This window comes from Sminthopsis crassicaudata, chromosome 1 (genome assembly GCF_048593235.1).
Source record: "Sminthopsis crassicaudata isolate SCR6 chromosome 1, ASM4859323v1, whole genome shotgun sequence".
Lineage (NCBI taxonomy): Eukaryota > Metazoa > Chordata > Mammalia > Dasyuromorphia > Dasyuridae > Sminthopsis > Sminthopsis crassicaudata.
This window is the reverse complement of record NC_133617.1, coordinates 662,213,790-662,234,731: the sequence shown is the minus strand read 5'-3', so window position 1 is coordinate 662,234,731 and position 20,942 is coordinate 662,213,790. Positions and strand designations below refer to the sequence as shown.

The window sequence follows — 20,942 nt, the reverse complement described above, 5'->3', positions numbered from 1 at the left end:
TTTCTCTTCTTTCTTTCTTTCTTTCTTTCTTCCTTCCTCTTCCTTCCTTCCTTCCTTCCTTCCTTTTTTTCTTCCTTCCTTCTCTTCCTTCCTTCCTTCCTTCCTTCCTTCCTTCCTTCCTTCCTTCCTTCCTTTCCTTCCTTCTTCCTTCCTTCCTTCCTTCCTTTCTTTCTTTTTTTCTCTCTCTCTCTCTCTCTTTCTTTCTTTCTTTCTTTCTCTTTCTCTTCTCTCTCTTTCTTTCTCTTTTCTTTCTCTCTTTCTTTCTTTCTTTCTTTCTTTCTTTCCTTTCTTTCTTTCTTTCTTTCTTTCTTTCTTTCTTTTCTTTCTTTCCTTCTTCCTTCCTTTCCTTCCTTCCTTCTTCCTTCCTTCCTTCCTTCCTTCCTTCCTTCCTTCCTTCCTTCCTTCCTTCCTTCCTTCCTTCCTTCCTTCCTTCCTTCCTTCCTTCCTTCCTTCCTCCTTCCTTCCTTCCTTCCTTCCTTCCTTCCTTCCTTCCTTCCTTCTTTCTTTCTTTCTTTCTTTCTTTCTTCTTTCTTTTCTTTCTTTCTTTCTTTTTCTTTTTCTTTTTTTTTTTTATGTCTTTCTAATAGATCTTTTCTGCTTCCAGGCTCTTCCCCCTTCACTCATCCTCCACATGACTGCCAGATCAATATTCTCAAAACACACAATTTTACTTTGTCAATACCCTATTCAGAAATCCGCAATAGTTCTATGTTGCCTCTAGAATAAGTTGCAATCTTCAGCCTCATATTTCAATTTCTCTATCTCTACTCAGCTCTCTTAAGAACATCAAGATTACATTTAAAGCAGTTATTACCTCCTTTCCTGAATCCACTACTTATTAATTCTCTTTTCTAATTAAAATATATTTGTATATATCCATATACATGTTATATTCCCCTTAATAGAATGAAGGCTTATTGAGAGCAGGGATGATTTCATTTTTGCCTTCTCTCCTGAGTGCCTAGCATAGTACCTTACAAATAGTAGGTACTTCATGTATATTTAATTGAATTGTTCTGAATTCTCTATTTGTTAAGTAGTTTATATTAAATATAACCAGTGGTTACCCTACTCTCAAGACTGTTGTCTAAGTCATATACCAACAATGAAACTATACTAAACTGCTCCATGGGGCATAAACAAGCAGAGCCATTTTGTTATCAAGAAGTTAACCAGTAGTTATTAAGAATCTGTTATGTGCCAGGTGCTGTGACCGGTGCTGAAGAAACAAATACCATAAATGAAACAATGCCATTATGCAAAGAGTTTACATTCAAACAGGAGTTTGCATTTTCCTCTTATTTCTATAGTTCTGTTATGCTTTGTCTTACTGCTGCTTTCTTCATAATAGGAAGCCATGTGGTAGGGTAAAGGGTCTTGGGCTAGCCTGGGGTACATATTCTAATCCTAAACCAACTAGTAATTCACTGTGGGTCCTTGGTCATGTCCTTTATCCTCTAAGGACTTCAGCTTCATCATCTGAGTGACATAATATTCAATTATCTTGAAGACCCATCCAAAGAGGACAGTAGGGAGTTTGAAGCCATATAACTCTATTCTGATTAGTCTGGGAAGAATTCATAAAGCAGGATGCCTTTTTAAGAGTTATTTTTATGATGATAGTCTATTGTGGAGAAAAAGCATTAAAAAGTAACTTAAACAGCAAAAATAAACTTTCCTGAATGCACATTTCTTTTTTGGGAGGAGAGGGGAGTGTGTCAAAATTCATTATAGTTTCATAGAATAATAGTATATTACAGAAGTTTGTTGAAATTAGGTTTAAGTTTGTGTAAAGAAACATTTATTATATTAGGAAGAACGTAGTGATTATTGCAAAAGTACATCAAGAATCAATGTAAATTTTTAAATCCACATAAAGACAACTTATTATATAGGATAAGACTATACTATTTAGAGTGATTATTTGCTATATTAGAGTAATAGTCTCACTTGCTTAATAGAACTTATGTCAGGCACATGCAGCATTATATTCTTCAGGAGATGCTATTAATTTCATTTTATTAAGCAAGATGTGCAAAGTAATGTTTGTTTATAGATGTAGATAGAATGTTTATTTATATATTGTTTGTTGTAGAAATGACTAGTCCTTATGTAGACTAAAATCTTTGTAGGCTCTATGTCTAAATAAAAACCTCTGATTTACCATTTCCTTCCTTCCCTCCCCCCAACATAGTAGCTTGTTTCCAAACAGCTTGTCCCAGTAGTTAGTTGGTCGAACTATCCAGTCTGGTTTCCAAGGCAGCCTCATTGATCCATCATATGGACTAATTTTTGATCCTGTTTTCAAAAGTACAGAAAAATTAGATTTGACCTAACTTATGGATTGATTTTTTTTTAGCTGAAAATAATTATGATATATTATGATGAAGTTGGAAAAAATTTCCCAATTTTTTTTAAAATAATAGTGATCACAAGATCATGGGTTTTCAACTTGGATTGAAAAGTTGATTATCAAGGTCAAGAAACTCATTTTACAGATTTACTGCTTAGAGCAGAGTCAGGTGACTTGTTCAAGGTTATGTAGGTAAGAAATAGCAGTGACAGGATTTTCATCCAGGTCTTCTGACTCCAAATCCAGTGAGTTTTTTATTAACTTTGCTGTCCATACGTTGTTCTCTGGATTGATTGATGGAATTACTTATGACATGATCCAGAGGTCTTCTGTTCAGATCTCAGCTCTGTTGGGACTCAAGTCCCTCCTCTGTAAATTAGGGAGGAACTAGATGGCCTGAAATCCCCTCTAAATATGAATCTATTATCCTTTCTACTACTTGTGTGACCATGGGCAAGACCCTCTTTCTTTTGGTTCAGTTTCCTCTTTTATAAAATGAAGGAATTAAAACTAATTGATATCTAAGCTCCTCTAAACTGCCTGTGATCCTTTGAACAATAGTTATTTTATATAGAAATTTAAAAATAATTAAAGTGAGAAATCTGATTTTATTTGCATGCATTTAAATGAGAGGAATGGAAGCAATGCCATAAAGGAAAGGAAATATGTATTTATTCTTTCTTTTTCCTACTTCAGATCGTTCTTCAGTTCCTGCTCCTAGTTCTGCTCCTGTTCCAGGTGAACACCATTCTGACTCATCACCAGCACCAGAGGCTGAAGACCAATTACAAAGCCTCAGTCCTTTACAATGTGCCCAACAACAGGGAAAAAAACCTCAGATCAAGTGCCCAGCTGCCAAAACAAACCCTCCGAAAAAACCCCAAGGCAAGTGTTTGGATATCTGGTTTTCCATCCAGTTTTTCTTTCAAACTATTTTAAAGATCTAGTTATTTAATTGTATAATTCAAAGTCAATCTGACTTCTTCATATTAATCAACTTTGTCATAATTGGCCGAGCTATTTATGTTTCTTTTTATATTGAGTTCTTGCTTATGAGATGGCTAAGTTAAGTTCGACCTCATGCTCGTTTCTGGGCCTCAGTTTTCCCATTTGTAAAATGAAGTGTTTGCACTAGATAGTTTTTGAGATTCCTTTCCAGCTCTGATCCATCATATTAGACTAGTTTTTGATCCTGTGTTTTCCAAAAGTATAGAAAAATTAGATTTGACTCAACCTATGTATTGATCCCTTAAGCTGAAAATACTTATGCTATAATATTGTGATGAAGAAGTTGTACCTGTAATTAATATTTAGGAAGAGAGACAGTGGGAATAAATAAATAATTTTTTTTATCAGACTATTTCCAAAGACAGAATTTTTTGTTCAGTTGTCCATTGTGCAGGAAGGTTTATGGCAGGAAATTACACATTTTTAACTAAAAATGAGAGTAGCCCACTTTTCTCAGTTCTGGGTGAGAGTTAGCACTGACCAAGGTAGAAAGCATCCTCAGTGAAGGGGCTTAAATTTGTTTTTACCACATTTTTCAGAAAAACCATTAAATTTTAGAGCCTTAAAGTTGAAAGGGACTAATAGAGCTGTCCAACAGTGGAATGAATTGCTTTCTAAAGCAATGAGGTCCCTGTAATAGTAGTTGACTTCATATTGTTTTAAATACACTGTTCTATGTATCTCATTTCCTCTTTACAACAGCCTTTTGAGGTAGGTTACAAGTGTTATTCCCATTTTATAAAGGGTGAGGAAACTGAGATTCATAGAGGTTAATTGGCTTGATCAGGATCATGCTGCTTGTAAGTGCTGAAGCTGGAATTTGAACTCTCAGGTCTTTCCTAATTCCTTCCCCCCCCCCATTTTTAAATTAAGACTTTTATTTTTTTTATTATAGCTTTTTATTTACAAGATATATGCATGGATAATTTTTCAGCATTCACCCTTGCAAAACCTTCTGTTCCAACTTTTCCCCTCCTTTCCTCCACCCCCTCCCCCAGATAGCAGCTAGATCAATACATATTAAATATGTTAAAGTATATGTTAAATACAATATATGTATACATATCCATAGTTATTTTGCTGCACAAAAAAAAAATCGGACTTGGAAATAAGGTAAAATTAGAAAAAAAGAAGGAAATCAAAAATGCAAGTGGACAAAAATAGAGGGAATGGAAATGCTATGTAGTGGTTCACACTCATTTCCCAGAGTTCTTTCACTGGGTGTAGTTGGTTCTATTCATTATTGAACAAATGGATCTGATTTGGTTCATCTCATTGTTGAAGAGAGCCACGTCCATCAGAATTGATCATCATATAGTATTGTTGTTGAAGTATATAATGATGTCCTGGTCCTGCTCGTTTCACTCAGCATCAGTTCATGTAAGTCCCTCCAGGCCTTTCTAAAATCATCCTGCTGGTCATTTCTTACAGAACAATAATATTCCATAATATTCATATATCACAATTTATTCAGCCAATCTCCAGTTGATGGGCATCCTCCTTGTTTTCAGTTACTGGCCACTACAAAGAGGGCTGCCACAAACATTCTTGCACATACAGGTCCCTTTCCCTTCTTTAAAATCTCTTTGGGATATAAGGTCTTTCCTAATTCCAAGCAGAAGTGCCATGATCTTTCTACTAGCCTGTTGTGCCTCTCTGTGCAGTCAGAGAAGTCTAATAGAGATTGTATGACTAACAGTTATGGATACCTTAGAAGAGATTTCTGTACTATAGGAGAGATTATGCTAGATGATTTAATCACTAAACTTATTTTACATAGAAAGTCAGCTTGTTATAGGAAAAAAATACTAGATAAGGAGTTAGCTGACCTGAATTCTAATCGTGGCATCAATAGTTATTAGGTTTATGATTTAACAAGTTATTTCACATCTGTAAAATGGGGATAATATTTTTTGCACTACATATCTCATAGGATTGTACTGAGGGTCAAATGAGATTATATTATTTTTTTAAGCTGGACTTGTGATTTCATTATAATAACAGCTCTCCTGATGAAAAAACTCCTATCAGATGCCTGCTTTGCCAATTACTTGCCAAAGCAACTTGGGAAAAATAATTTCCTTTTATTAGTTAGAAACCATATATATGACCAGGAGCCTTATTTTCTATGATGTTGTTAATTATGCTGGGTCATGTTTTCATTTTTTTTTTTACTTAATAGTTTTAAAATCTTTTTTTCCCCACAATTTGCCCTGGAGGCAAGTAATATAAATTTATATACCTTTGTACCTTCAGATTTTGAAATTTTACTTAAATAATCTCATACCTCCCCAAGACATGCCTTACATGCAAACATAAATGCATTTTCTTTTTGAAATTAAAAAAAAGAGCATATATTTCATCCATCCTTTATTTCTGAAAATCATAAAGCATTTGGGAACTACTTGTGGCATCCTTATATAGAGTATACATAGGGCTTTGTTCTTTAGTCATTTTTCAGGATTGTCCAACCCTCTTTGGCCTATTTGGAATTTTCTTGGCAGAGAAACTAGAGGGATTTGTTATTTCCTTCTCCAGCTCATTCTGTACGTGATGAAACTGAGGTAGGCAGAGTGAAGTGACTTGCCCGGGATAACATAGCTAGTGTCTGAAGCCAAATTTGAATTCAGGCAGATGATATTTCTTGTCTCCAGGGTCAGCATTGTGCCACCTAGCTTCCCAAAGTACATATTGATAGTCTAATTATATGCCTTTCTTTAAACTGACTGATGGATGTCAAATAAGGATTTAGGCCTGTTTATGTTTCAGTAGTTGTCATAATACATCAGAGTAATTTATTTCACATAGAATTTTATTGTCATTCATCAATTATAGAAATTTCAATTAAACATTTTTATTATGAGAGAAATTTAATAGGATATGGATTTCCTTTACCAAAACTTTAAGTATTTCCCTCAGGAAGCAGTAGTAACCAGTTTACATAGCCTTCTTTAACAATTTCATCACCATCCCCTATTCCACTAGAAGGTTTCTCTTCATTCCTTTGCACATTCTCTATTTCAACTCTTTTGTGTTATTTTTATACATTTTTTATTTCCCTAAGATAGTGTAAGTTCATTGAGGACAGGACTTGCTTACCTCTGGCAGTATCTAGCATAGAATTCTTAAGTATAGAATATATTTAATGAACATTTATTAAAGTGAACTAAGTTACTATGCTCAGAATTTGACCTTTAAAGAAAACTCATCTTGAATTATTATTAGAGTTTTATCTTTTTTTTTCACAAAAAAAGACCATTTCCTTTTTTTTTTTTTTTTAATTAAAGCTTTTTATTTTCAAAACAAGCATGGATAATTTTTCAATATTAACCCTTGCAAAACCTTGGGTTCAAATTTCCTCCCCTTCCCTAACCCCCTTCTCTAGATGGCAAGTAATCCAATATATGTGTACATATTTATATAATTATATTGCTGCACAAGAAAAATCAAAAAGGAAAAAAAATGAGAAAGAAAATAAAATGCAAGTAAACAATAAAAAGAGTGAGAGTGCTATGTTGTGATGCACACTCAGTTTCCACAGTCCTCTCTGAATGTAGATGGCTCTCTTCATCACAAGATCATTAGAACTGGCCTGAATCATTTCATTGTTGAAAAGAGCCATGTCCTGGTACTGATACCTAAACCAGGTAGATCGAAAACTGAGAAAGAAAATTATAGACCAATCTCCTTAATGAATATTGATGCTAAAATCTTAAATAAGATATTAGCAAAAAGACTTCAGAAAATCATCTCCAGGATAATACACTATGATCAAGTAGGATTTATTCCAGGAATGCAGGGCTGGTTTAATATTAGGAAAACTATTAATATAATTGACCATATTAATAATCAAATTAATAAGAACCATATGATCATCTCAATAGATGCAGAAAAGCATTTGACAAAATCCAACATCCATTCCTACTAAAAACTCTTGAGAGTATAGGAATAAATGGACTATTCCTTAGAATAATCAGGAGCATATATTTAAGACCGTCAGTAAGCATAATATGCAATAGAAATAAACTGCAACCTTTCCCAGTAAGATCAGGAGTGAAACAAGGTTGCTCACTATCACCATTACTATTCAATATAGTACTAGAAACGCTAGCCTCGGCAATAAGGGCCGAGAAAGAGATTCAAGGAATTAGAGTAGGAAATGAGGAAATTAAACTATCACTTTTTGCAGATGACATGATGGTATACTTAGAGAACCCCAAAGACTCTGCTAAAAAGCTACTAGAAATAATTCAAAATTTCAGCAAAGTGGCAGGATACAAAATAAATCCACATAAATCCTCGGCATTTTTATATATCACTAACAAAATGCAACAGCAAGAGATACAAAGAGAAATTCCATTCCAAACAAAGGTTGAGAGTATAAAGTATTTGGGAATCCATCTACCAAAGCAAAGTCAGGAATTATATGAGAAAAATTACAAAACACTTGCCACAAAAATAAAATCAGATTTAAATAATTGGAAAGACATTCAGTGCTCTTGGATAGGCCGAGCGAATATAATAAAGATGACAATACTCCCCAAACTAATCTATTTATTTAGTGCTATACCAATCAGACTCCCAAGAAACTATTTTAATGACCTAGAAAAAATAACAACAAAATTCATATGGAAGAATAAAAGGTCGAGAATTGCAAGGGAACTAATGAAAAAAAACTCAGAGGAAGGTGGTCTAAGTGTACCTGATCTAAAGGTATATTATATAGCAGCAGTCACCAAAACCATTTGGTATTGGCTAAGAAATAGAATGGTAGATCAGTGGAACAGATTAGATACAAAGGACAAAAAAGGGTACATCTATAGTAATCTAATCTTTGACAAACCCAAAGATACCAACATTAGGGATAAAAATTCATTATTTGGAAAAAATTGTTGGGAAAACTGGAAATTAGTATGGCAGAAATTAGATATGGATCCACACTTAACACCATATACCAAGATAAGATCAAAATGGGTCCAGGATCTAGGCATAAAGAGGGAGATAATAAATAGATTAGAGGAACAGAGGATAATCTACCTCTCAGACTTGTGGAGGAGGAAGGAATTTATGACCAGAGGAGAACTAGAGATCATTATTGATCACAAAATAGAAGATTTTGATTACATCAAACTAAAAAGTTTCTGTACAAATAATACTAATGCAAACAAGATTAGAAGGGAAGTAACAAATTGGGAAAATATTTTTAAAAACAAAGGTTCTGACAAAGGTCTCATTTCCAAAATATATAGAGAACTGACCCTAATTTATAAGAAACCGAACCATTCTCCAATTGATAAATGGTCAAAAGATATGAACAGACAATTCTCAGAGTAAGAAATTGAAACTATATCCACTCACATGAAAGAGTGTTCCAAATCACTACTAATCAGAGAAATGCAAATTAAGACAACTCTGAGATACCACTACACACCTGTCAGATTGGCTAAGATGACAGGAACAAATAATGATGAATGTTGGAGGGGATGTGGGGAAACTGGGACACTAATACATTGCTGGTGGAGTTGCGAAAGAATCCAGCCATTCTGGAGAGCAATCTGGAATTATGCCCAAAAAGTTATCAAACTGTGCATACCCTTTGACCCAGCAGCGCTACTACTGGGATTATATCCCAAAGAAATACTAAAGAGCGGAAAGAGACATATATGTGCCAAAATGTTTGTGGCAGCTCTTTTTGTTGTAGCTAGAAACTGGAAGATGAATGGATGTCCATCAGTTGGAGAATGGTTGGGTAAATTGTGGTATATGAAGGTTATGGAATATTATTGTTCTGTAAGAAATGACCAGCAGGAGGAATACAGAGAGGGTTGGAGAGACTTAAATCAACTGATGCTGAGTGAAATGAGCAGAACCAGAAGATCACTGTACACTTCAACAACAATACTGTATGAGGATGTATTCTGATGGAAGTGGAAATCTTCAACATAAAGAAGATCCAACTCACTTCCAGTTGATCAATGATGGACAGAGGTAGCTACACCCAGAGAAGAAACACTGGGAAGTGAATGTAAATTGTTAGCACTAATATCTGTCTGCCCAGGTTACATGTACCTTCGGAATCTAATGCTTATTGTGCAACAAGAAAATGATATTCACACACATGTATTGTACTTAGACTATATTGTAACACATGTAAAATGTATGGGATTACCTGTCATCGGGGGGAGGGAATAAAGGGAGGGGGGGTAATTTGGAAAAATGAATACAAAGGATAATATTATAAAAAATATATATATAATAAAAAATTAAAAAAAATTAGAATTGAGCAAATGAAAGCTAAGGATCTTTGTGAGAAATCAAGAAATAATAAAACAAAACCAAAACAATGAAAAAAAAAAAAACTTAAACATTATATTCATAGGAAGTAGTAAAAGGTAGCTCTAGAAAATCCCTAACTGTACCATGGGATAGTTCTCATTACCAGGAATCAAGGAAGAGAATCTCTCTTAAATTCATAAAAATTAAATCTAATAACTTTGATATTTTTAGATGATAAGCCTTTTTTTTACAAAAAAAATTATAGCATTATCAAATATTTATAAAAATGGTGAATTGTATCAGCAACCATTTAGAATACAGATTCAGACACAATCCCTTTTAGTGTGACAATTTACAAGATGGAACGTGAAAAGTATCATGAATGTAGAAATATGTACTTGAGCATACAAAAGCAATGTGATTTTTGAAACACGTGGGTACACACAATGAATACACAAACGAGGTCTGAATTGGCTATGCAAAATGAGCATGGAGGCAGGAGGATATTTACCAGGGGGTATGCTATAAATATGGAGCAGCTGAACTTTAGTAATATAAAAGAGTGATACAATGTAATATTTTTCCCCTCTATGTAATGTCAAGAAAAAATTAATAAATAATGTAATCATGGAGTATTAAAAAAAAAAAAGCCATGTCCATCAGAATTGATCATTGTATAATCTTGTTGCCATATATAATTGTATAATGATCTCCTGTTTTTGCTCATTTCACTTGGCATCAGTTCATGTAGGTCTCTCTGAAATTATCCTGCTGATGGTTTCTTTTAGAACAACAATATTCTGTAACATTCATATACCATAACTTATTCAGCCATTCTCTAACTGATGGGCATCCACTCAGTTTCCAGTTTTTTTGCCAGAAAGGGCTGCCACAAACATTTCTGCCCATATGGATCCCTTTCCTTCCATTAAGATCTCTTTGGGATACAGGCCCAGTAGAGACACACACTGCTGGATCAAAGGGTATGCCCATTTTGATAACCCTTTGGGCATAGTTCGAAATTGAAGAGACCATTTCTTAATAAACATTTATTAAGTGCTAAATACTTAAAAGGCCATTTAAAAATCGTTCCAGTGACATGAAAAAAAAAGCTTAGATTGTGCAGTAGAAAGAATGCTAAATTTGAATGAAAGGATCTTGGTGTAAATCTCGCCCTGCCACTTATTGCTTGTGTCTCCTTGGGGAATCACCTCTCTTAGACTCAATTTCCCCTGTAAAATGAAGGGATGTGTGTGTGCTAGGTGACCTCTGAAGCTTCTTCTAACTCTCAATCCTATGAATTCATGACTGACCTTTTCCTAGGTATATATTTACCAGCAGAGTAAAACGCTTTTGAATAGCTTTAAATTCAGTCTTTTCATTAAACTTCTTTCATTTTATTAGACACATTGCTTAGGCCAGAAGCACAATTTTTTTCTGCTCAGCAAATGAGGAAGGAAGTGTGTGACGAAGAGTCTCCTACAAGAAACAAGGGGAAGGGGAAACTAGCTCTTACCTTGGCTTACGTGGGTGGTTGTTTACTAGGCATGCTGTTGTGTGCACAGCTGTGTGCCAGCTAGTGTTTGTTGCCCATTTTCAAAGACTAACACATAATGGAATTTAAAAAAAATTTTGGTTGTAGTCTTTGAAAAGGAAGCATGAGACAGGAACTAATGCTGTATTGGGAAGCATTGCCGTATGTGCCCTTACACAACCAAGACTTTGGATAGGAGAATATCCTGTTGGGTAATAAGTATATTGTCTGCCTGTCTGGTAGGACTCTCTTTTGTGTGATAGAGGGCCTCTAAAAGAGGGACATATGAAAATTTGGTCATTGTTTTGGATATTAAAATTTGGGTAAATTGAAAATATCCAACCCAGAAATTAATGAAGAGGCTCTAAGTGATCTGCAAAGTATGCAGCCATGTGATAGAAACTTATATTGCTCTCTTTTATTCCAGAAGTTGGACTAATCATCTTTGTTGATATATGTTATAATAGGAAGAAGGCAAATTTTGACTTTGCTAAAATTTTCTTTTTAGTACCTCCTAAACCTGTCCATTTCAAATCTCTTGGACAAGAAAGAGATTTGCAGCGAATACCTCCGGCACCTCGTAGACCTCTGCCAGCTGACCCAAGACCATCCAGGACCTTACTGTCTGCAGAAGGAGAAACACAAATCTCACCAGACATCAATAGCCTGATTGAAAAGTTTGAAAGCATCTGGTAATTCTGTCTTATTGTTTTCCAGATTATAAAATAGATGAAAGAATTTGAATAAGTGTCTTGGCCTCTTTGGATTTATATAGTTTAGATTAGATAAAGGATTTTTTAACCTTCTCTGTGTTCTCAGTTCCTCTGGAAGGTTAATTAAAGTGATCCCTTCTCAGAATAAGGTTTTTAAATAATTGAAGGAATGCTAAATACCAGTTAGAGGTTAATCAAAATAAAGATATAATTTTTCCACCCAATATCATAAATTCTCTGAAATCTATTTATAAATCCCTTTCGTATCTATGGATTCCAGATTAAGCATTCTAGGACTAGATTTATTGTAAAAGTCCTTTGTTGGTCTCTGAATCTTTGAATTGTATTTTCAATAAATAAAACAAATTGCCATCTTTTCTGGTTCACTTAAATAAGTTAGCCATACACTAGAGCTCTTATTAACTCAAAATCTAAGCCATAATTTTACTCCTTCACAGAAGCACTGTAAAAATCCAATTGTACATGTCTTATGCACTTTGAAATACTTGAATGAGAAGGAATGTGAAATTAAAAATTGCTGCTCCTTAATGTAAAAATTGAAGTCTCTTTGGAGTCTTCTACAATGATTTTTTTTTAATCAAATACATTTTTGGTTTGGAGGCTAGCAAGCAGCTGGATTAGTATCCATATCTCACTTTCTAGACTATATATGTATGATATATATAGATTTTATAATTTTGGATTTATACATAAAATGTCCTCTATAAACAGAATGAAAGATATACACATTTCATTCTGTTGGAATGTTCTTATATATAATACATATAGATAGTATGGCAAAAGGAGAAAACATTATAGCTAGTAGGCTTGTGTTCTATATCTGTCACTAACCTATTGTATGACATTGGGCAAGTGACTTCCTCTCTTTCAGGCTGCTTCCTCATCTGCAGAATGAGGAAACTATATGATCTCTAAGATCTCTGCAAAGTTTAAAAATTCTGTTTGGTGTATTAGAAAGAATCTTAGACTTTGAATGAGAATTGAGTATGTATGACATCCAACAATCCCTTAACTTTTCTGGGTCTCACTTATATACCATGTAAAATGAGGAAATTGAATAAAACGATCTTTAATGTCCTAAGTTCTATGGTTTTGATTCTGATTCTGATTCTGAACAGAGAACTTGTCTCAGGTCTTATCCCTTTGTTCTATTTTGTATAAGACAGGAAAAAGGGCTGAGAGCTATGTCCTCACCTAGCCTGGGGTCTGGCCACTGTTGTTGGTTTTAATCATTAAAGATTTGTGTTTTTGGACAGTTCCTCTTCTTGGTCAATATGAATTCTTCTACAATTATATGACAGATATGTCATATTCTCTATTTAGTCTTCAGTAACTTATTGTTTTGTTCTATGAGCAGGTTGGATACATTAGGCATTTGCCCTGACTTATAGTGCTGTTTTAAGTAGGCATTTCTACACTGATGAGGTGTTTCTTAAGTTTGTGATTGTTTTGGCCAAATGCTATGCCGTGCATTAGATGTTCATGATATTGCATTCACTGTACGGTAAACACTTTGACTTCTCATATTCACTATTTTTCTTTCTCTTTTCATTTTAGGCATCCCATTCCTATTCTTCAGAGAAGCCAGTCCCATTTACCCTTTAGGATGGAGTCAGGATTGGGTTCCTCAGCATCCCCAAACACTGCTGACTGTGAGCTAAGCTTTGGCTCTGGAGACTCGTCAAGTGAGAAAAACAAAAGAGATGGAAGCCAGCCAGCTGTGTTGGGCATTGTAGAGCCATCCAGCACAGACTTGGGAAAAATAAGAGAACTCCACATAGGGGATAGCCAAAGCTTTGAGGACTGTTCTTCTGCTAAGCCCAACAAAGAGGCCATGGGAAGGGATGGTGCAAAAGCCCCTGCTGTTGAGCAGGGCAGCAATGGAAAAATACCTAACCGAGACAGTGGCATTGACAGCCCTTCTTGTAGTGTAGCAGGAGAGACCTTTCCAACTGAGGAAGGAGAGCACAAGAAATACCCCACCCCAGGCCTTCTAATTGAGATAGAGCCTGAGATAGAGCGGAATGTGAGCTCACCTGGTGACACTCAGAAAGAGATAGCTCAAGAGGCTGACAGTGATGTTGATGAAGGCAGCAGTGAGGAGCCAGAAAGTACAGATGTGCCAAAGGGAGAAGACCTAGATGTAGCCAAGGTAAGATGCCCACTTTTTCACATTCATTTGTAGTTTGTTTAGCTCCCCTGACCTCCATTGGGTATCTCCAAGGGGATTTTTATCTGGCAAAATAATCTGTTGCCCTTTTCCCTATAACAACATTAGTGTACCATTTCTCATGTCCAGTCCCTTTAATATTATCAGATAATTATTTTCTTCCCCTAAGAATAGAGGGACCACAATGTATATTGATAGCATAGAAGTCTCCTCTCAAAAAAATCCTCCCAGCATTTGAAGCATGCCAATTGGTGTGTACAATTCTATAGATTCCCTCCTCATCCAAAATGACTCTTTGGGAGACCAAAGGCTAGAGACTGCTCTCTAAAAATAGGACAAGAATGGAAGTTCAGCATAGTATAGAGGGCCAACTTTGACTTAAGCCCCAACCCTACCCCATACATAGTATTTGTGTGACTCTGGAAAAATTATAATAAATTCAGGCAACTCTCTAAGACTATAAATTACAGAGCAGGTGCTATTAGGGAAAGAGACTTTCCTTTTTTGGAGGTTCCCTCCAACAATGAAATCATAGTGAAATGGTTCCCCTCACCTTTCAAATTAGAAACTATATTTTCTATATATTTATATTTTGGAGTTTTATGATATTCTTAATTTGGAGATTTCATTAAAACCCAATCTATTTCATCCTATTTATTGCTGAGGCAATTGGGATTAAGTGACTTGCCCAGGGTCACACAGCTAGGAAGTCTTAAGTGTCTGAGACCAGATTTGAGCTGTGGTCCTCCTGAATTCAGGGTTGGTGCTCTATCCACTGCACTACTTAGCTGCCCCCATGCTATTTATTCTAGAAAACTGTTGGTATTATAAGATAAAAATAAAGCCATTGGTGGTGGTCTTTTGCTCTGTTCAGCACCCAGGACAGAGCTTTACACTTGATAGGTAGTTGAATTAAGTGGGACTAGTAGTTACAGTATTTTGAATATCTGTCCTCTACCTTAAATTTAATCCATGTCAGTAAGCATTTATTTAATACCTAAAATGTTCCCAGTACTTCAAAAATTTGCTTATTCATTGTAGTATTTTCCTTAGGTGAAAGTTATTGTTTACCATGATCACAGAATTACAGATACAGAGCTCTTTCCACTATACCATACTCATAACTGAAACACAGATCAGAGTACAAATGTAATTAGTGGTGGGCTAGGATTCAGAAGATCTGTGTTCTTATCAGTACTTTTATTGACTGTGTGTGACTTTGATCAAATCAATTAGCCTTTTGTAGCTTCAGTCCTCTTCCCTATGATGAAGGAGATGCATTCATGTCCACCTTGGGACCTGGTGCTGATGGTGATTTTGTGCCTAATGGAGCTGGTTATCATAGTTCTCTCTCTGTGTCTTCTCTCTTATCTTTCCATTTTCTCTCTACTTCTCCCTTTTTTCCTCCTCCCATGTGTTTTTCTGTTTTCTTTTATTCCTCTTCCTTATTTTTCTCCTCTCCCTCTCTTTTCCTATACTCAAACTATAAGAAGGGATAAAAACTTCAGGGTTAAGAGCATGAGAGCTCACTATATTCAAGCTATATTCCAAAATCACAATGTACATTCAAGGTAAGAGACAGCATGATACAGGTGGTTCATTGGATAGAGTATTAGACTTGGAATCAAGAAGATCTAAATTCAGATCCTTTTTCAAATACTTCCAGTGGTCACAATCCTAGTTTCCTTATCTGTAAAAGGGGATATTAGTGCCTAGGATTGTTAGGATCACTTGAGATTTATTTTACATTTATATTTTATACTTACCTACATATATTGCTTTTCAAGCCCTAAAGTGCTACCTAAGTGCTAGCTATTATTGTTAATATTGATATAGGGGAAAGAGCACTCACTGGATTTAAAGTTTAAAAAAAAATCAGGGTTGCATCCACGTAGTGACCATGGGCAAGTCAACTAAACTTTCTCACCTATAAAATGAGAATGGTTTTACTACCTCCTCCAGGGTTTTGGAAAGAAACCACTTTGTAAAACTTAAAGCTCTGTCAAATTGTGGTCTCTTATTCAGTTGGGTATAATAAACCCTGCCCTGCCTAACAGGATTATTATGAGGATCAAAGAAGATTGGAGTCTGCAGTGATATGCGAGAGGATATAATCAATAGAAAGGAATGATGGAAATCTTTTCTGGAAACAGATGGAATTCATTTGGAATGGTTTGAATGTGTGGGTTAAATCTAAAATCTCTTCTTCTCCCACAGAGATTGTCCTTTCCTAGAAAGAGCACAATTAAAAGCTGATCAATATTTCTTTCTGCCTCATAGTCACTCACACCATCAAAATAAAAAGACCTATAGCTTTCAAGGACAATACCAAGTTATAACTGGGATTTTGAAAACTGTGTGGGCTGATTGTAAGTCTGTAAAGACTCTTATTGACCTTTTTAATGCAGGAAGAAGGACTGGCAACAGTTGGTGTTCTGAGGGTGAGCAATGCTCTGAGTGCAATGGAGAGGCTGCAAGAATAATAATTATCTTGCATAGTAATTGTTTTGCATTTTTCCCATATGAACATTTTTGGAGCATGAGCCAGTCATGGATATGGCTTTTTCCGCTAGCAGTCTAAAGAATAGCAAATTCCCTATATTTTCTGACAGAGCATCTGAGGAAAGGAAGTAAATAATGTCATACTTAATTGAAAACTACTGGGGTACCTTTAAGTAGCAGGAAGTAATTACCCAGGTTGGAATTTAGCCAGAACATTGGACTGTGAAGGATGAGGACTGATTGTTAATGGATTCACAAAATCTGGACATTGGATTATGACTACTTTTTAAAAACAATTTTCTATATGTCTGAAATAGCACCAAATTTTACTAGATGTTACAATGAATAGAGCCCTGGGCCTGAAGTCAGAAAGATCTGAGTTCAAATTCAGCTGTGTGACCCTGGGCAAATGACTTAACCCTGTTTGCCTCAGTCTCCTCATCTGTAATTTGAGTTGGAGTAAGAAATGGTAAACTGTTCTAGTATCTTTGTCAAGAAAACCCCCAATAAGGTCACAAAGAATCAGACATGACTGAAAATGACTGAACAACATTAGGGGCAGCTGGTGGCTTCAAGCAATAGGATATCAGTGGAAACATTTTAAAGAGATTACAAAATTAGGCAATCTTAGTGACAACCATTTCATGAAGGAGTATTTTGAAAGTCTCATTTCATTCTTTAAAAAATCACAAATAACTATGTGTTTTAGATTTTGAATATGTGCTGTCAAAAGATCATTTTCATCTTAGGGAAAGAACTGATCTTTCCAGCTCTGTTAAGGCCTCTTTAAAATGTGCTTTTAAATTTTCCTATTGAATCTTAAAGTCAGTAATCTTAGATTTGGAATGGATTGTAAAGGTCATTTTGTCCTACCTCCATTTGCATTTTCTAGCTCAATCCCCTCATTTTATAATGGAGGAAACTCAGAATTCTTTTTTTCTTGAACACTTCTAATTATGGGGATCTCTTTACCTCACAAAGTAGGCCATCCTATATAAGATAGTTATAGCTTTTAAGGCAACTCTTCCCTATCTTGAACCAAAATTTGACTTCTTATAATTCCATCCTGGTCTAGTTTTGCCCTCTGGAACTATATAAGTCTTAAGTATTCTCTCATCTATATGAAAACCCTTCAGTTATTAGAAGAAAATAATTATATCTACTTTAAATTTCTCTTCTCCACAATTAATATCCTCTTAGAACCTGATATTCAGAACCTTAACTATCTTGAATATCCTTCACTGCAAACAAATTTCTAGTACTTTTTCTAACAAATGGTCCCTAACAGTGAAAACAGTTCTCAGAATATGACTTGATTAGGGGAGAGGACAGTGGAAATAATACGTTCTGGTTTCTGAATACCATTTTTCTATTTTTGTAATCCTGGATTTTTTTAGCGTTTTTAGAAGCTGCTGTCACACCATTGTCTCATATTGAGCTTATGATCAATTAAAAGGTCATTTTCATGTGACCTGTTACCAAGCTGGTACCTACATCAATATTCTGTGCTTGTGATGTTTATTTTAACCTCCTATGGTTGCAATATTTTTTATTTATTCTCACTAAATTCCACTTTTTGGTTAACAGAACTCTAGTCTATTAAAATTGCTTTAAGTCTTGATTCATTCATCTGTCCTGTTAGTTCTTTCTTTAAGCTTTTTGTCATCTGAAATTTGACCAACATATAGCTTTTGTATCTGGCTCATTGATAAAAATAGTAAACAGAATAGAAGAGTCTCTGGTTTTTCCCCCCCATTTAACAGAATCATTAATTAGCATGTCTAATATAATTGTTGATTTGACTGCTAATTCACCTTACTTGTACCAATATCTAGCTGCCATTTCTCTGAAGGATACCTTCAGATGTTGTTAAATGAGTAGCTGAAAGTCAATTATACTATGTCTCAAACATTTCTCTGTTTTGCCAGTTTGGTGATCCAGTTTAGCATGATTTGTTTTTAATGAACCCACATTGACTCTTAGTTACTCATCTTGTGTAAGTGTAATGATAATAAACATTTGCTTAGCAGTCTTTTCTAGAATATTGTTAGTTATGGACATCATGCTTCCTTGTCTGTGTTTTCTAGGATCCATGATCTTTTTTTTTTTTTTTTTAAGTACAATAACATTTACTAGTCTACAGTATTCTTGAATCCTCCTGTTTTTCATGATTGCTTAGAGATTACTAATAATAATTCCAGAATCTGATTTGTAAGCTTCATTCTCTGTGGCATTTCATTTGTCTAGTCTTGGAGATCTTGATTAAAGAAAATTGTCTAAGTACTGTCTTGTTCTTTTTTTCACTTATCTCAATTTTTGTTTTATTTATGATAAATAAATAAAAAATTTAAGTTTAGTATGAAATACTAGTTAAAGGAAATATGTAAAACGAGAACTACATTAGTTCATTCTTCTCAATGTCATCATGATTATTATATTAGATAATACCATCCTTATTATTTTTGCTTGAACACTGTAAATAAACTTTTGTTGTGGCAGCTAGATAGTGCAATGGATAGAGCATTGCTCTGGAATCAGATTGATCTGAGTTCAAATCCAGCCTCAGACATGTACTAGTTCTGTCACCCTGGGCAAGTCACTTAATTCCAGTTATCTTAATTAAAAAAAAAAAAAAGAAAAGAAATGTAAAAAAAGAAAGCTTTTGTTGTTAGCAATTTTTATAAGCTACAACTTGTTTTGTGTTTTAGCACTCTTGATACTGTCCTTATATTTCTGGTCACTCTTGTATCTGTGCATTTCAATTTAATTTGGCAAATGTTTAATAAGCAAGTTCTATTGCAGGACCCTATGTTAAGCTCTGAGGATATAGAAATTTTTAAAAATGGCCTTGAGGAATAGCTGGGGTTGAACAGAGTTTCAGAATATCCTGTGGCTTAAAGCCTCTGCCATCTGGCTCTTACCTGTCTTTGTCAAGAAAGAGGAAAAGATGGAAGGCAGAAAAATTTCCCAACAACATTGACCTTGGTACTTAGGAGTCACAGTATATCCTTAAGAGAGCAGTTTCAGTCAAGTGATTGAATTGGAAGCTAGATTATGAAGTGTTAAAGAGTGAGCAGGTGGTGAGGAAGTTGATACTATTTCTAGGATTCAGCAGTGAAGAGAAAGAACTGTTAGGCATATATAGACACTTGAGCTTGGTGAAATGACAGGGTAATGGGATCATCATCAAAAGTAATATAAAGGATTATCAAAGGGATATGTGATTATGCAGGAGGCATGTATTGAGAGAGTGGAATAGCAGATGGATAGCTCCATGTTACATTGCTATCCACAGTGTCCGGAAATCTGGAGGAAGCTTAGGAGCACATTGGGTGGATTTGCCACAGACAGTATATGGGAAGACAGGAAAGTATGGAGAAGTTGTGAGCTGTACCACTAGAGCCAGTATACACAGTGATGGGATCACAAAATTTATTGAAGTGTTAAGAAGAGATAAGATTATTACTAGCACAAACAGTAACAATTCACATTTACTTAATCTTAAAGTTTACAAACATTTTGGAAACCATTTCCCATTTCTTGCATATAATAACTCCTATGTGATAAGTAATATGAATATTATCATCTCCATTTTACAGTTGAAGAAATGGATGAGCTAGTACTCAAACCTTGATCCTCTGACTCCATATCTGGTGCTTAAAAACCTGAGCATGTATTTAGGCTGAATGGAAAGTAATTAGTTGAAAAGGAAAATTTGAAGATAAAATCATTGATTTGAGAGGGACCCCAGAGATCACCTAATCCAGCCTGAAATTCCTTCTGCAATTCCCTTTCAAGAAGAAACATCCAAAACATTTTTTCTTGGTGCTGAAAAATCTTTAGCACTCATACTGGTTACTTAGATCAGCATTTCCCACATTAATCTGGCCACTTTGGGGGATTTAATATATTGGCAGAATTGAAAAAATCCTTCTTTGGGAAGATTGAACTATACCAAAACATAAAGGGCAGGAAGATTTTGGAGCAAAAAGAAAATCTAGTACTATTTAAAAACCCTATTAGTGCTAGTTTGATGTCAGAAAGCAATGAGATCCTCTAGCCATTAAGTAGTTCACTAAAGGACATTTACTTAGCTCTAACATGGGTGGGATATGTAACAAAGATATGGTAGCACTTAGGCTTGGCAGATGCAGGCTTTACTCTATGAAAAAAATGTCTATTATGTAGAGCAGGGCGTGGTAATTTAGGCAGGCAGTCTTCAGAAATCCATGAAGTTGGTGCAGCACCAAACCCATATAGATGAGACTTTTTATTCCCCTTGTGACCAAGAAACCACATCAACACAGCCAGAGGTTGCCAGGAAGCTGCCTCAAGGATCTAAGGGCTTGAGTTTTACCCATCTCT

At 35.1% G+C, this 20,942-nt stretch overlaps 1 protein-coding gene across 7 annotated transcripts in view; it reads left to right on the top strand.

Annotated features, from left to right (window-relative positions):
• Positions 1-20,942, top strand: part of FGD3 (FYVE, RhoGEF and PH domain containing 3) — a 191,575-nt gene that overhangs the window by 92,413 nt on the left and 78,220 nt on the right. For all 7 annotated transcript variants that reach the window (XM_074283056.1, XM_074283055.1, XM_074283054.1 and 4 more), the window contains exons 2-4: positions 3,050-3,238; positions 11,680-11,863; positions 13,463-14,057. In XM_074283056.1, the coding sequence (XP_074139157.1) occupies positions 3,050-3,238; positions 11,680-11,863; positions 13,463-14,057 (968 nt within the window). The remainder of the gene's footprint in view (positions 1-3,049; positions 3,239-11,679; positions 11,864-13,462; positions 14,058-20,942) is intronic.